Raw genomic sequence first — 17,987 nt, forward strand, 5'->3', positions numbered from 1 at the left:
ATACAATTGCTGGTGTTAGTAATTCAAGCACATAATGACCTTCCACTACTAGCTTGGAGAGAGGCATTGCTTTCTAGGTGACAAAGCATTATCCCCTCACAGGGCAAGAGAAATGCTCTCGGGTACAGCAACAGCCCTGCTGAGAAGGGGCTGGTCTGGAGGAGTTTCATGGGAACCTGGTTTTCTTCTCTGACTTTTATCTGTGGTGTCTTTTTCCACTGTAAGTTCTACTCATCCCTGCAGCCTAGTTCACGGCTCCTCTTTTCCACGGTGCTGCTCCAGGCACAAGCTTCCTCTGGCTGAGACCCAGGCCGGCTGCCCCTACTGGCTGCTCTCCGTCCTGAGATGTGCCTGCTCCTCTGCCCCTCTGGGAGACACTCGTACTCCCAGCTCTGATCCTAGAGCCCTGCCTGCTCCTCCTTCCATACATACGAGCCTCAGACCCTGCTCACATGGGAGGCCTTTCTCAGTCATCTCTGCCCGGTGTTAACAGCGAGAACCATGTGGTCAGAGTTGCATCTTCCCAAGTTGAATCTGGAAAATGCACATGACCTACTTGTTTAATGATGTAAAAACATGTGCTTGGATCTGATCTCCATCACTGAACCTTAAACGCTGAGTCTTCCCCTTCTCCCGTCTCCTGCGGCTCATGAGTGCCTTATACTTAAGTGATCTGATGCAGGTTATCAAACGCTTATGTTCTACCTGCTACTAAGCTCTAGGCCGAAAAAGGAATATTAAGAGATCCAAGCATTTGCTTGTGCTGGTGTTTTGAACCCTCCAGCCCCTCATCAGTGCTTTCTTCCATTTAGCTGATGTGACAATGGCAGGAAACCAGCACTTGGCATACGATGTTTTACTCCACAGCCCATGCCTTCCACCAGGATGCACCCCTGTTGGCGTCCCAGTCCGCTCTCAAATGCTCAGACTAATATAATAAATACACACCACTTAAAAAAAAGAATGACTTGTTTAAAAACTGCAAAGGCAGCCGATTGCAGACAGCCTCTGAGGAGCTGCTTTCCTTGACCCCCCAAGGCTATAAAATAAATGGAATTTGAATAGAAGTCTGTTCAAATCCACCAGCTCATCTGGGAATAATGAAGATAAAACCTGAGCCTTGAGCTGTGTTTGCAAAATGACTCAAAAAAAGAATTGACATCATTTAAAGGACTCTGAGGCTTAAGGGTCCACACCCTGAAGCACACCCACTGCCCAAGGACACAGAGCAAATGCAGGAATAACGCCCTTCCCGGTGCAAAACAAATCAGACCTTGTCCCTTTCACAGGCATCCAAACACAAATCACCAGTTCCCGACAGAAACAAATCCTGCCCTGCCACGCCACAGAAAAACACTGGAGACAGAAATGAGCTCAGAGAGGGGCCGAGGGACAGTGACAACCTGGGGACCCTGAACCCTTGGGCTCCACTAGCCTTCCCCACAGCATGCAGAAGAGGGCTGAGCTCCTCCCTCTATTACAGAGGAGGCAAAATAAAGGGACTGCTTCCATGAAATCCCTGATCATCTCGCTCTGTCTGTCTGAAGAAGCTGTCAGGCCTGGCTGGGTGCTGCCGGTCTCAGGGAACCAGCTCTTACTGCAGAGCTCATTTCCGGAGGGGCAGAGGGCCGTCCTGCGTCTCCTTTAATGCCTGCGGGGGACACAGAGGTCACTTAGTCTGGGATCAGGACTGCCAACACCTGCTTTCTCACTATCCCATCTGCCTGGTAAACCTTTGTCTCTCTCTGAACATTCTGCATTTCAGATTGTCTTGTAGACACCATGAAGTGAGGTTTTGGTTTGAACCAGTTTGAAAATCTCTTCTTTTAATGGGCGAGTAAAGCCAAATATTCACAAGCATTGATACAGCTGGCTTTTTTGGTAAATTATGTTGACAATATGGTTATTCTGGGGATTAAATATTTCACGTGTTGAACACAATGCCTGGCACAGTGTAAGTTCTATTGTAAATGTGTATTGAATAAAACATAAATAGGATGTTAACGTGATTAAGACAAAGAGAGAAAAGGATTTAAAGAGAGAAGAGGCCAGGAGACGTGGGAGAAGACAATGCCAACAGGTTGTCTTAACAACACATGGAAAGCTCCCCACTGCACAGCCCCCAGACACCTCACTCCACGAGCGAAATCCCTGCACGGCAGGCCGAGACCGTGGGTGCAGCAGTCTGCCTGACGTGAGAGCCATGTCATCACATATCTAGAAGGAAAGGGGACCTCCGGTTCTGGAACACACAATGGAGGCACATTTCGCTGGAGGCTCCATGTACATTTCTAAATACGTATCAGTGCAGGGACCCTCTGATAAGAAGAAAGTGAGGCCTGACAGAAACTGCCCTTCCGGTAACCCTGAAGAGACTGCTCTGATGGAGACAGCGGCTGGCTTCTCTGTGAATACACGCAGATCTCCTAGGGCAGGAGTGGCAAAGTCACCGTTCCAGGACACACCCGTGACCACACCAGGCTTCCAACAAGGGAGCAGCTGGCTAAGGAACGATGTCCTGGGGCTCTGGCCACATGGAACAGACCCACTCTGAGCTAGAGACACCGCCCAGGCCCACCAGGCATCAGCATGGGCTCCTGCCACGCGCAGACCTCTTCGTCTGGACAGTGTCCCTGTGCCAAGAAGGCAACAGGCTCTGAGGGGTAAACTCAAGCAAGAGAGTCCCCTGAATCGGCGCCATCTGTCCAAATTCCAAGTATGCCTGCCTGATTTACCAGGGCACTGAAGAGCTTAATAGAGAAGAAAAACCAACCTGTGAACTTTATCCAAAGGACAAAACAGCCACTCAGGCGTGGGAGAGTTCCTCTCTCCCCATGTACGCTGCACACGCTCACTCTACACGGACCACAACATCCAATTCACAGGCATGGAAGGGAAACAGCAAAGCAAACAGAAAGGCTTGCTGTGAAAAAGCAAACACGAAACTTCACTTTGGAGTTGTTTTTTAGAAAGCTGCAATTTGTGAATTTCTCTTGCTTTTTAAAACAGAATATTTCCAAAACGTGGGCATCAATGCTTGATCTTTTAGGTGGGGATAGAAGACTGGGCCATCTTCACAGACCCTCAGACCCCGGCTCTCGGCGTCCCCATCTGCCAGCCAGGCTTCCTGCTTGGGGACGGCTGCTCCCCGGCTCGGTGCAGTTTTGCAGCTGCTGGTCTTGCTTAGTGAGGCACAGTTCTATCTGACCAACTGTCTGTACTTCTTCATCCTAAAAATAAACGATGAAAGACACTTTAGAATTCAGATCTTGGATTATCATCAAGGTCTTATGATCATGAACTTTCAGAACTTGAAGACAACAAAAGCAGAGGCTCCACACCACAGGTTCGAGTTTCCAAGAACAGACCCCTTCAATTAGCAGAAGGCTGACATGCACTAAATTGGAACGGGTCGCTCTAGGCGACTCGCCTGTGGGCAGTGGAGCTGGGCTTGGGGCTTGGATCTCCTTGTCACCACCAGAGGTCAGCCTGGCAGCCCTGGTGAAAAGCCTCTGCTTTTATCTTAGAGAAAATTAACAAAGATACAGATACAACAGCACTCAACATACCTATTAAGATATTAAGAGAAAAAAATGGCTTTTGTAGGCCAAAGGGGCAACAGTACCCTATTGCTAAAAGAACAGGTATATTCTTGGTAAAGATAAGCAAGAAGACAACCCCGTCCTTGCATGCTGTCAAGGAACCATGCCTGCTCACACACAGCACACGCTCCCACAGACATACATGCACACCCACATACACAGATGCGCAGGCCTGTGCACACATGCAGAACATGCCCATACGTGCACACATACACACACAGCACATGCACACAGATGCACAGGACCATGCACACACACAGCACATGCCCACATGCATGTACACACACACACAGGTGCACACAACACATGTACACATGCATGTACACATGCACACACACAGCACATGCCCACATATACAGACACAAATGCACAAATACAAGTCTGCCCATGGGAACTGTATGGTGAAGACAAAGCCATCAGGAAACTAGAACCTGTCTTCTTAAGAAAAAAAGGAAGACAAAACATAACTGTCTAACCTGGCTTGGTGGAAGGCACTGGATTTTGGGTATCACTCCATATACTCTGGCGAGGGCATCTTTAAAATCTGCAACCTGATATTAAATACAAGTGTATTAGAAATTAAACTTCAACAGAAAAGATCTGACAGTTCTGGGCTATCCCAAGCGCAACAGTGGCAGGGTCCTGCTCTCCCCTGGCTGGCAGGGACAGAACCCAGCACAGGTGTGAGAATGAAGCCCCCATCCCCACCAGCAAAGCAGAGGATGCTGTTTTCATCCCCAGACCACAAGCTGCTCACTGCAGCTGTTTTCTCTCGACTCCTGTTTTTCTGGAGAGCGGAGCTCTCCTCCTCCCAGTGTCTTTCCAGGCCCCACACTCCCTCCCAAGCTGTCTCACCTGAAACCCCACCTGCCACAGCCACCCTCATCCACCGACTCCTACTCCACCTTTCACGGCCCACAAAGCTTTCTCAGCCCTGCCCACTCTGAAGTCTCCCTCTCTCCCGACCCCCTTCCCACGGCGGACACATTCTCCTTCACAGAAGGCAGGCCCTGGGAGCCCTCAGGTACCGGTCCCAAAACTGCAAACCTAGACCCCCATGTGCTCCAACCTCCTCTCGGATGAGGGGCCGCCTCCCCGCTCTACTGAGGGAATCCTCCCCCACTGCTTCTGCCTCATGCCTTCTGAGTCAAACCTCCTAGGAGGACACCTGCATCCTCTAAGCCTCGTGCTCTGGCTTTGGGGGACACCGAGCTGGGGTCACCAGCTCCAGTAGATGCCTTTGCCCCTTGCCTGCCTGTCTGCCCAGACACTGTCCACTCCTTCCAGGAAGCTCTCCTGTGGCCTCCTGAGCACCTGCTCCACTGACCGCCTGGTTACTGGCTGCCATTCCTGCCCCAGCTCCTTGGGCTCCTTCACACTATCCCTTCTTCTCCAGCTGCATGGCCATAGGCCAAGATTCCCCCACCATGTGGCCTACTTGGAGGGTCTCTGTCCCTAGTCCCTCCCCAGCACCAGGCAACCACAGCAACAAGCAAACACCCCAGCCTACTCAGAGCTCAGTGCTGCTGGAGGATGAGGTCCTCATGTCTGTGGCTCCCACCCGGCCTCTTCCCAAACTTCCTGCTCTCCCCCTGATCCCCCTCAAGTGGCAACTGGTCTCATATCTTCCAGCCCCCAGTTCTGCTCCACTGAGCCACTCCCCCCAGGGCCTGGGCAGGCTGCAGGCCTCCATCACAGCAACATATTTCCCAGGAAATGTCTGGGTCAGCATATCTCCTGGGTTCTCCCACAGCCCTGATTTTCCCATAAAACATTTGAGTGGGCAAGTGGCTGGATGCTGGATGCAAAAGCAGAAAGTCTCTCCTGACGATAAATCAAACTCTTTTCAAAGGACAGAACTCTGAGTATCCAACGTGCTGCTTCTGATGCCCAATCAAATGCCATTAGCACCTGGAAGCAGCTCAGCAAACATGTGGTCGCTGTGGCTTTTACCACCACTGGAATCAGTTCCCTGGACACCAAGTTCTGGGCAAACATGGCAGGCACATTCCCCTCATCTATTCGCACATGAGTCCAGGTGAGGACTGTGAGGGCCCTGCAAGCAATCATCTTACAGCTTCCCAGGGTTGGGGTTGTGGGGGAGTCTGGAAAGGGCTGGCAGACTCCTTCCTCAAGTCCACTGCTCCCCACACCCTGGAAAAATGGCTGCACAGGTAAGCAGACACCACTGAGGGCAAAGACATCGTTGCCAATTTATTTCTCAAACTGTCAAGGCACCAAAATAATTGTTCAACATACAGCCATCACCCCAGAACTGCTAAAATCAGTGACTTTCAACCTTTTTCTAAATCTACAACATGTGATAAATACAAAAACTATCTCAAAGAATTTGATACATTTCTCTAAGGCAAGAGTCTGCAAACATTTTCCGCAAAGGTCCACATCGTAAATATCCCAGGCTTTGTGGGTGACACATCGGTCTCTACGGCAGCTACATCATGGGAGCACAGGCATCCCCAGGTAATAAAGGATTACCATTTTGTTTACAAAAACAGGCAACCAAGAGTTGAAAACAACTACTTTTTCTTTCCTTTTAAGAGACGTGATCTGGCTGTCACCCAGACTGGAGTGCAGTGGGGCGACCATGGCTCACTGCAGCCTCAAATTCCTGGGCTCAAGCAATCCTCTGACCTCAGCCTCCTGAGAGCTGAGACCACAGACACACACTATCATGCTCAGTTGCTTTTACTTCTTTGTAGAGGTCTCATTCTGTTGCCCAGGCTGGTCTCGAACTTCTAGCCGCAGGCAATCCTCCAGCCTCAGCCTCCCAAGGTCCTGGGATTTACACCACACCTGGCCAAAAACAACTTTTTGTATATGCTTACCAGCTAATAACATCTTGTCATGCTTAAATGTCTATAGTTTTTTTTTTTAATCATAAAACAAATCACAATTTTATCATGAAAACAAACCACAAACATAAGACTATGTTACAAAAGTGAATGTGACTCTTCAAACTGCAGATTCCACCTGCTCTGCCAGACCCTGGAGCACACGCTTCTCACAAAAGGAGCCGTGAATCTATACTTCCAAATCACTGGTCTAAGAAGCCTTCAGTTCATACGCAACATGCACAGGAAAATAAAATGCAAATAACATCTGTTTAAATGATAACGGTTAAGTAGGAAGGGGGTTTGCATTGGGTCACTTTACAGTCCACTGACTCAGAGGCTAAAATAGCCCCGCTGGAGGTCCCCAGGAGATACACCGGAGAAAAGAAGCAAAAGCAAGACTTACTTGGTAGTAATTGATGGATGGTTTTATCCCCAATTTTAGGAGCACACTAAAATTTAAATTTAAAAAAGTTAGCTGTATAATGAAGGTCCATTTTCCTTCCTTGTTCTTTTCAGATATCACATTTCATGGCAAAAATTAAGACACTCTTAAAGGAAAGTGCTTTTTTTCTATGACTTTATGTAACAAATGTGTCAACATGGACAGCAAATACATGGTTCCCAGTCCCTGCCTTCCCACTCCTCAGCACACACACTAACTGCTCCAGACACCCTTTCCAATTCCTGACTCCTTCTGAGCATGGGAGCACAGGGGCCACCACCAAGTGGAGTTGGCGCACAGAGCACCACCCATTTGCCACACCTGCTTTAAAAGATAGCAAATGAAATTGGATTCCAGGCTTATCCTGGTAAACTGCATTTGGTCAAATCTTTGAACACAGTCATGCACCACATTTTGACATTCAGTCAGTGAAGGCCTGCAGGTATGAGGGTGGTCCCATATGATCATATTTCTACTGTGCCTTTTCTGTGTTGAGATATGTTTAGATACACAAATCCTTACCACTGTGTTACATATAGGTGCCTACAGTACTCGGTACAGTCACACGCTGTACAGGTTTGTAGCCTCACAGCAACAGGCTATACCACAAAGCATAGGTGTGTCATGGGCTGTATCAGCTAAGTAAGTGCACTCCAAGATATTCACATAATGACAATTTTATACCCTATCACTAAGCAATACACAACCATATGTTAACTCCCTACAGCTTTCAATCGCCTCCTAAAGCACTGCTACACAGAATCCTACCAAACTACCATATACAGAATTCACGTATTAAATTATAAAGGTACATTGTAAAAATTCTGAATCATTCCAGAAGAATATCCTAGTTCCTTATAGTCAAGCCTTTGTAGAAAATTCTAGATCATGATCACAGAGTGGACACAAGGACTTTGAGAGCCTCTGTGGGCACTAACTGATTGTCAGACTGTCTTGGCCAGAGTTCCTGGAACAAGGACTGAGACGCTGGGCCAGGGTCCTTTCAGCCCCAGACATGGCCTGAACCCCCAGGACCTTGCATACGCTAGCTGTTGGTGTTGTATGAATAACAGGTTTCAGACTTTGCAGCAAAAAAAAAAAAAAAAAAAATGTAAACTAGCTCATGAATTTTTTAATATTTATCCTAAGTTTCAATGATCCTATTTTTGATGTATTGAGTTTAATAAAATATTTTTGAAATTAACCTGTTTCTTTTCGCTCCTTTTAATGATGCTACTAGAACATTTTAAATGCCATCTGTGGCTTGTGTTACATGTCTATTGGGTACCATGCTCCTGACTTGGGTGATCAACGGAATAAGGCAAAGAGAGAAAGATGTGGGGAAATGCAGCACCTAGCCCAGCATCATGCTTTCTGCTGAGTTGAGATGAGCTTGGCACTCATCCCAGGTCTTTATCTGTGGGTACTCTAGGACATGCCATCAGCTCATCTGAGTCTATGGGAACCCTGAGAACTTTGCTTCAAGATGATTTGTGGTTTTTCAGGTTTGCTGCCTTCATATTATGAAGTGAAGAAAAAAATGTTACAGTTTTGTATTGTATTTTATTTTTTTTGACACAGAGTCTTGCTCTGTGGCCCAGGCTGGACTGCAGTGGTGTGATCTTGGCTCACTGCAACCTCTGCCTCCTGGTTTCAAGAGATTCTCCTGCCTCAGCCTCCTGAGTAGCTAGGATTACGTGCACCACCATGCCCAGCTAATTTTTGTATTTCTAGTAGAGATGGGGTTTCACCATGTTGGCCAGGCTGGTCGTGAACTCCTGACCTGATCCACCCGCCTTGGCCTCCCAAAGTGTTGGGATTATAGGCGTGAGCCACCGTGCCCGGCCTGTTACAGTTTATGATCATTTGAAAAGCCAACCTATGAGAAAAAGATAATTTGTGATACCAGTTTACGAGGAAAAATGAGGGGTCTTAAATTTTGACTTCTTAATTTTATTTTTAGATTAAAATTAAGGCACTAAGAATTATAGATTTCCCTTGCAGAAACTAAGAATATACATTTCCTATAATTGTTCTTTATAGGTTCTAGCAAACATACTCTCCGTAGTGCTTTGCCCTTGCAGGCCCTCAGTGAACATTTACTGAATGAATCAGTGAATGAATACAGGACCCACCATCCCCATCTACAGCAACAGCAGCACTGGGCCCTGCTGAACCCCCACAGGGACTCACAACAGTGGCGCTGGGCCCTGCTGAACCCCCACAGGGACTCGCAACAGCGGGGCAGCACTGGGCCCTGCTGAACCCCCACAGGGACTCGCAACAGCGGGGCAGCACTGGGCCCTGCTGAACCCCCACAGGGACTCCAGGACTTAAGAGTTTTGCACATGTCTCGCATGTGTGTGTGTGTATGTCTTAGTCTGTCCAGTGTTGCTATACAGGAACACCTGAGGCTTGGTAATTTATTTAAAAAAGAGGTTTATTTGGCTCACGGGACTGCAGGCTGTCCAAGAAGCATGGAACCAGATTCTGCTTCTGACAAGGGCCTCAGGAAGCTTCCACTCATGGCAGAAAGCAAAGAGGAGCTGGTGTGTACAGAGATCACATGGCCAGAGAGGAAGCCAGGGGGTGGGGGCGGTGCCAGGCTCTTGTTAACAACCAGCTCTCTGGGGAACTGAGTGGGAACTCGCTCACCCCTGCAAGAGGGCATTCATCTATTCATGAGGGATCCTTCCCCACAACTCAGACACCTCCCACCTCCACACCGGTGATCAAATTTCAACATGAGATTTGGTGGGGATAAACCAACCACATCCAAACCATAGCAGGAAAGCTACTGAGTTTCAACAAGTGTAAGTAGGAGCCACTTAATAAGCTATGTGTTGGATACAGAGATGAATTATTTAGAAAATTGATTTTAAAATTTTCGGCAGTATCCATTTATCCTCCTTTCTCTGTTTGATTAAATGAACTGTTTTATGGAGTCAGCCTGGAAAACAACAGCACTCTGTGGCAGGGTTAGGACCGTAAGACCCATATTTTGAAACAGAAGGCATCTTTCTTATTATCTCCAAAGTGGTTCCTACCCCTCCAATCTTTCAGCAATGACAGACTTTCTTTTTAATTGTAAGTCTCCTGTGCTCCAGGAGCTACCTAAGACACTCTCTTGGTTAATCGTCATAATGACGTTTTTTTTGTTTTGTTTTGAGACAGTTTTACTCTTGTTTGCACAGGCTGTAGTGCAATAGCATGATCTCAGCTCACTGCAACCTATGCCTCCTGGGTTCAAGCCATTCTCCTGCTTCAGCCTCCCGAGTAGCTGGGATTATAGGCATGCACCACCACACCCGGCTAATTTTTGTATTTTCAGTAGAGATGGGATTTCACCATGTTGGCCAAGCTGGTTTTGAACTCCTGACCTCAGGTGATCTACTCACCTCAGCCTCCCAAAGTGCTGGGATTATATGCATGAGCCACCACACTCGGCCCACAATGACTTTTGAACAGCTAATTAGCTACATTTTTTGGGTGAGAAAATGTTTCCTAAAATATTGCTCTTACTGCAAGAAAGCAATGCTTCCTCTATTAAAAACCTAACATTAAATTATATAGAGCAAATTATATACACAAACTATATACAAATCAAAGTGTATAGGTCTGTGTACGTTTCTTAGTGTATGTACTTGGTAGTGCAGATTTTAAGAGCTAGAAGAGACTTCAGGGTTGTTGGCAACCTACCCATTTATTTTACAGCATGGAAAGAAGATCTAGAGGTCAGATACACAAATTGTACAACTAGTTAGCGTCAGAACCAGGATGAAAAGGCCCACCTAAAGCCGTGAGCTCTGGGAGGTGATTTTTTAAAAAGCTTATTCACAGGGCATTCTTTGCTGTAATCTCGGTCCCCGCTAACCATGCCAAGCCCCTCTTCTATCAGCGCCTGAGCTCTATCCCACCCAAGTCGCAGCTGTTAGACCGCGTTTCATCAGATGACACAGGAGACCATCTGTGTGAGACAATTTTGTGCATTGAGGAGGCAAAGCACATGTCTAGATAAGCAATGGAGGTTTATTCATCTTTTAAGCAGATTTAATTCAGAAACCTTAAATACAGCTGATTAGCAAAGGCTCCTGGTATTATTCTGATTTGAAGGAGAATTGCTCTAAAACAAGCTGCGTAAATTGCAAAAGCAGCAACACAGAGGCTGTGCAATCGCCTGTCATGTTTTTTACAATGACTTCACTGGTTTATTATGACCTCTTATGATGAAGGTCAGTGAGAGCAGCTAAGACACTGACACCCTGAAATGTCCAGACGGAGAGGTAAGGGCACACCGTGGTTCTCTAGCAACCAGATTTGGACAGTGAGTGGGCTGGGCGTGGCCCTCGGGAGGCACTTTGTTTTACAAGTTCACTGGTTCAAGTGGTGACAACATATTCTCCTTTTCAAGAACTGAGGTGAGGGCAGGCAGGGACGATTCAGGCAGGTTTGGGTCATTTCTGGGGCTTAAATAACCCTGGCCAACATCTCTTTCCTGCCTGCTTGTTCCAGGAGCTCTGTGACAAAGACCCACAGACTTCCTGAGGTTCCGTCTTTCTAAGAAAAAGGAAACGACCTGTTAATGCACTATCCTTTATCAGGAACCATGGCTGAGAAAGGCACACGCTGGTTGGAGTTCTCATTTTCCCTACGGCCGACTCTGATGATGAGATGGTGCCCAGACAGGCATCCCAATACTCTGCACCCACTCTGTGTGATCGTGATGTAGAATGATCCGGAAAGGCTTGGTAGGCACAGAACATTCCTCAGGAATGATCCCACTGGCCAAACAGTGCACATGCAGAAGCTGCTGGAGGGCACCGTGGTCTACACTCACTCCCCTGGATCCAGCCGTCAGGCTTGGGAGACAGCAGGGATCCCCACTGGGAAGTGCAGCAGGGGGAAGGGCACACCCACCTGTTGAGGTCCAGCTCCCTGTAGAGTTCCAGGCTTCTGCCAAAGTACTTCTTCTGGGAGTTGAGTGCGTCCACCTGGGCGGCACAGGTCCCATGCTTTTCCCACTCATGCTTCCTGTGAGGATTAGAAAAAAATCTCCACTTAAAAGTAATGAAACAGGCTGGGCGCAATGGCTCAGACCTGTAAATCCAACACTTTGGGAGGCTGAAGGGGGTGGATCACCTGAGATCAGGAGTTTGACACCAGCCTGACCAACATGGTGAAACCCATCTCTACTAAAAATACAAAAAAATGAGTCGAGTGGGGTGGCAGGTGCCTGAAATCCCAGCTACTCAGGAGGCTGAGGAGATTCACTTGAACCTGGGAGGCAGAGGTTGCAGTGAGCCGAGATCATGCCATTGCACTATAGCCTGGGCAAGAGAGAAATTCCGTCTCAAAAAAAAAAAAAAAAAGGTAATGAAACTGATTCCGAATAAAAATGGTCAAGCATGTTTTGTCTTAGCACAGACTATTCCCGTGCAGTAGGCATGTCATTTCTTTTACCAAGTAGGAAGGGTAAAATTCCTTATATGCAACATAGGCAATTATTTCAATCCCCCACGATGAAATAATCAGTTTCAGTTCACGTCTACAATTACAGCTTGCTCAATTAACAACAAATCAAAGCTGAGAAAAAAGAACACGATGCTGCCCTAACCCCCCACTGATTCACAAAGCAACGTGTGGTCTCCTGCAGTGAGTGGGTGCTTCGCAGCCAGGGAATTTCGCAGAGTGGCACAAACTGTCATTTCTAAGCAACCAGCCACGGAAAGGCAGGACAGCTAATTACCAGGAAACACCTCAGGCCCATTTTCCATGTCAGCTTCTACAAATTATAGTTCAAGCATCCATTGTACATAGAGGACAATACGAACAACTGAACAGCCCATAACCAAAGGGCTGCACATGGATAGCAATTTGTATTCCAGAAACATGTGGTCACTGATAATGATTCCTGATATTTTACTGCAGATTAAAGGCTTACAAAAATCTTTCACGTTCTTCATTTGGTTCTCAAAACTCTGCAAGGCGAAAATATCACTGCTAGTTTAGAGACAGGGAACAGAAGCCCAGCAGGGCCAGGGGACTTGCTGAAGGCCACTCTCAAGCCCAAGGTCAGCACCCTTCCCACCGCACTGGGCTGCCGTCCAATCAACTGCTGACGAGACTGACAGCCACCTTCAGAATGACCGGCGTGTCATTCAGATGTTTATCATCATTCGCATGAAAAGACAAAATGGGAATCAGATTTCCTCAGCTTTATTAGTGATGAATTCATGATGTTTTAATAAATAACATTCATGCAATCACTTATATGCAGTCTTAAAAATACAATCTAAATGTGCATTCATTGGCAAAATTCACCCAAAATACTAGTTTTAAATAATTCCTATCGATTTAAGTCACAGAAAATGATGAAAAGTTGAAAACAGGAAGGATAAAAGTGGATGAGTAACTATCTTCATCTGGAAGACTTTCCAGAGCGAATGACCTAATAACTTCCTATATCCTATGGGGTAGAAAAAAAGAGATTATTTTAAACTAATTGAAATGTAACCTGAATTCCAGGTGACTTCGTTGCTATAAAACAGGGGTAATTCTGCAGGTGAGATGAGGTGTGCCGAGCCCTTCCACACGAATGAAAACAGTTCCTTGCTCACAATAAACTGCAAATGTCAGCCATCATTATTCTTGGAGCAAGCTTAACTCAACAGATGCTGGAAATAGACTGATATTCACGGAGCTCAACGACATTCACTCACACGTCATTTGGAACTGGACCTTTGTTATTTTTAAGCACCAAAACGGTCAGTCACCAATGCGAAGTGACTCAGCGCGTTGCCCTCTATGGTGAGAGACACCCTGACTCACCCACCAAGCGTAGACGCAGCCAGGAGCGGATGTCCCGGGCTCACCCACCCACTGTCACCTGGCCTGCTCGGCCACAAGAGGCAGCCAGTCCTCGGGGCTGGTTATGCCCAAAGATACATTCCACAGCAGTGCTGTGACACCTTCCCCTGCCCAAGGAGCAGAGGTGGAGAAGCCAGAGGCCAACCCCCATGGAGTTAGTCAGGTGACCTGAGTGATAGGCACAGGACTGGGTGACACAGCCGAGACAGGAGCTCCTCCCTGATATTTTGTATTTAGGAGCACTCAAAAAATATAAATATTAATTTGTGTGTGAGATTTATCCTTTTCATTTAGAACCAAACAGTTTTCTTAAGTGTGTAATTCAACTATCAACTTGAAAATTTAAAGTAAGTCATCTTGCCTTTATCAGAGCACAAAAATAAAGGCATACTTTGCCCACACTGTTTTGACTAAATGCTCAAGATCCAGCTCACTGAAGGCCTTTGCATGTTTGCTGATTTATTTTCAGCCATTTGGCTAGTCTGACAGACTCTATCATGGAACACTGTAACAACTGGAAAAATTCTCTTTCATATAACTCAGTTACCATACACTCATTATCTGAAGTACACGTGAAGTGACATACAATTTTTTTTCCTATCTTCTTCCATTTCAACTTATCATGGCCATTATTTTGAAATAATTTTCTAGAACACAGGCTGTGCAGAACAGGTGACTGAGACCTGAACCATTCACCATCCGAATTTTCATTAAGAGTGGTTCTCTGTACTCAAGGGTGATTCAATGCACAGAGTGAGGGTCCGTGAATCCTAAGGCCACTTCACTGCCACACCGATGAACCAGGAAGATGGACATCACTTCCATTTCATTTTGTTTTAAAAAGCTTTCTTCTAAACTTAACTTATAACTTTCCTGAAAATTACACACAAAAATATTACTAAGTTAACCTTTCTACCTAAAATTTGATGGGTTGTAATCTGAATTATAAATTGCAACATTGAAGTGGGATAGAGAAAATAATTACCTTCAGTTAACATAACGTTAATAAAAGGAATTCACTTCATGTTATTAAAAAAGCCATGATTTTAAAAGCTACCTCGAATTGAACATGACATTTAGGTCCTAGGCTCAGCTTCGGCTGAACTTAAAGGCACCTCACCCTGACTGGGGTCTCAGCCTCACATGCTAAGTCTCACTTTCTCTCCTCCCTAAGTCATAGGCATGAGATCATCATCTTAGAAGACATCTTTTTTTTTTGAGATGGAATCTTGCCCTGTCACCTGGGCTGGAGTACAGTGGCGTGATCTCGGCTCACTGCAACCTCCACCTACTGAGTTCAATGGATTCTCTTGCCTCAGACTCCCAAGTAGCTGGGATTACAAGTGTACGCCACTGTGCCCAGCTAAATTTTGTATTTTTAGTAGAGATGGAGTTTTGCCATGTTGGCCAGGCTGGTCTTGAACTCCTGACCTCAAGTGATCCACCTGCCTTGGCCTTCCAGAGTGCTGGGATTACAGGTGTGAACCACTGTGGCTGTTCTCTTTTTACTTAATGTATTTCAAGACAGGAGCACAATTTCCTTAAGCAATATTCTCTCCTGTCTGATATAGACCAATTCTTAGATATGCAAGCATTTGACTCTGTTGAGCCTCAGAAGAGAAAATTTGTATCTTTCTTTCTTTTTTTTTTTTTTTTTTGAGACAGGGTCTCACCCCGCCGTCACCCAGGCTGGTTATCACCCCAGCTGATCACAGCTCATTGCAACCTTGAGCTCCTGGGACCACAGACACACAATACCACATCTGGCTGACTTTTTAAATTTTTGGTAGAGACGGCATTTTGTCATGTTACCAGGCTGGTCTCGAACTCCTGGACTCAAGCAATCCACCCATCTCAGCCTCCCAAAGTGCCAGGATTACAGGCATGAGCCATTGTGACTGGCTGAGAAAAGTTTTCAAGCAAAGTAATAAATATCACATAGGTTAGAAAACAGGCTTATAAGGTAAATTCCACTTGCTTTCATTTTTTTATATATTGGAGAAAGGCACCAAAAATGCCATAACAGAATCATATCTCATAAAAGGTTGTTCAAACTGCTCAGCCCCATAAGACAGATTCTGTTATCTTGCTTCCCACACAGTTTCCACTTAGAGCGATTCATTACGCTCCCCACACACGCTCAGACAGCAATCAAGACAGCAATCAGAGGCTGGGACTTACCAGAAGCGGCTGCGATTGGGAAACGAGTGAATTACATCAGGCCAGTATGCCTTCATTTCTGGCAAAAGATCCTATGCATTAAAATAAAAAAATAAATAAAAGAAGTCTATGCAGGATCTTAATAATAAACTCCAAACTCAGAAGATAAATTTGATAAACTGACACATTCAAAGAATTGAGCTCTGCTAATTAACAATACTTGGGTGAGTAAAATTACCCTATACTTATTTTGTACAAAGTGTTTGTTAAGATATATCTACAAGTGCAATTTGAGTAATCATAAAACTGCACACGAAAATACAAGCTCTTACAGGTGAAGGGATACAGTGTACATCCAAACAATGGAATATTTGCAGCAACAAAAACCAATGAACTATCAAGCCATGAAAAGCCACTGGAGGAACTGTAAACATATATTGCTAGTGAAAGAGGCCAACCTGCAGAGGCTCCATACTATACGATTCCGATGATGTGACCATTTGGAAAAGGGAGTCTTAAGAGACAGAAAGGAGATTTGCAGTTGCTAGGGGTTCAAGGGGAGGAAAGAAGGGGAGGTATGGCTCAGGCGGTCTGAGGCCAGGGGCTGCTCTGCACCGCACTGGGTGGGACTTGCTCTCCTGCATTTATCCAAAGCCACACAACTGCACAACACAGGAGTAAACCCTAATGTTAACGCTAAACTTTATTTAATAATGAAGTATCAGTATCAGTTCATTAATTGTAACAAATGTGACACACTATAGAAGATGTTAATGATTGGGAGATTTGAGGGGAAGGGAGTGAACTGTCTGTAATCTCCATCCAATTTTTCTGTAAACCTAAAACTGTTCTAAAAACAACATCAGCCGGACGCGGTGGCTCACGACTGTAATCCCAGCACTTTGGGAGGCTGATGCAGGCAGATCAGGAAGTCAGGAGATCAAGACCCTCCTGGCCAACCTGGTGAAACCCCGTCTCTACCAAAAACACAAAAATTAGCCGGGCATGGTGGCACATGTGTGTAATCCCAGCTACTCGGGAGGCTGAGGCAGGAGAATCACCTGAACCAGAGAGGCAGAGGTTGCAGTGAGCCGAGATCGAGCCACCGCACTCCAGCCTGGCGACAGAGTGAGACTCCGTCTTAAAAAACAAACAAACAATAAACCATCAATTAAAACAAACAAAGGACAAGCTCTTCTTTTCCCAGAGAAGAGCTTGTGTGAGCTGGGCAGCCTGGGCTCCACACTGCACCAGTCACACTAAATTCAACGGAACTGGAGTTTACTTTTCAATTTCTACACACCCTCTACACCAAAAAACCCCAAAATAGTCAGTAAAAAGATGCTGAACAAACTTCGGATAATTTCATTTTTCTTCCCTTTCTCCTGTTTTCCAGCACCCTATATGAGGGTTCTTTCCTCAGCCCATTTGTAATGTGGCCCCACCCCACAGCCCCCGCCCATGTGGGCGCAGCTCTGACCCCCTGCAGCCCCCCAACCAGTCTCTCCTGCCCCACCATGCTGGCTTCAGCCCCACCAGCCCTCGGGATGACCTAGGCCATGATATGATTGACTGTGCAAACTGGGCTACTTCCATTTGGGACAATGCAAAGTTGGATCTACCGCTACACAACGAGGAAGCCAGGACTACTCTGAGGAGTGGCGGCTCAGGCCACCACAGACCCATGACCCGCCGCCCCCAACCCAAAAGGCAATGCAGCCTTCCTGTCCTGGATGCCTCGGGGATATGCAGTCCCATGGTGCCTCTGCACCAACCTCTCCTCTCCTGGGTTTCCGCCTTTTCCGGCTGTAGGCACACATGCCCCTTTTCACCTGGTTGTTATCACGGGGCTCCACCAGCACTGCCCCCTCTGCCCATCAGGCCCACACCTGTCAGCGCTGCCCCCTTAGCCCACCCACATCTGTCAGCCCTGCCCCTCACCTACCCATGTCCACACTTATCAGCCCTGCCCCTCACCCACCCACACCCACACCTGTCAGCCCTGCCCCTCACCCACCCACACCCGTCAGCCCTGCCCCTCACCTACCCAGGTCCACACCC

At 46.6% G+C, this 17,987-nt stretch overlaps 1 protein-coding gene across 1 annotated transcript in view; it reads right to left on the reverse strand.

The window, feature by feature from the left end:
• Window positions 1-2,946: 2,946 nt before the first annotated feature.
• The window catches only part of RNASET2 (ribonuclease T2), a 30,630-nt gene continuing 15,589 nt past the window's right edge, over window positions 2,947-17,987 (reverse strand). The window contains exons 5-9 of the mRNA XM_017861631.1: window positions 15,948-16,018; window positions 11,817-11,930; window positions 6,861-6,906; window positions 4,079-4,153; window positions 2,947-3,230 (exon numbers count right to left, since the gene is read on the reverse strand). Coding sequence (XP_017717120.1) covers window positions 3,075-3,230; window positions 4,079-4,153; window positions 6,861-6,906; window positions 11,817-11,930; window positions 15,948-16,018 — 462 coding nt within the window. The 3' untranslated portion in view covers window positions 2,947-3,074. The remainder of the gene's footprint in view (window positions 3,231-4,078; window positions 4,154-6,860; window positions 6,907-11,816; window positions 11,931-15,947; window positions 16,019-17,987) is intronic.

The sequence above is a fragment of the Rhinopithecus bieti genome, unplaced genomic scaffold (genome assembly GCF_001698545.2).
Source record: "Rhinopithecus bieti isolate Rb0 unplaced genomic scaffold, ASM169854v2 scaffold_62081, whole genome shotgun sequence".
In the NCBI taxonomy this organism is placed as follows: domain Eukaryota; kingdom Metazoa; phylum Chordata; class Mammalia; order Primates; family Cercopithecidae; genus Rhinopithecus; species Rhinopithecus bieti.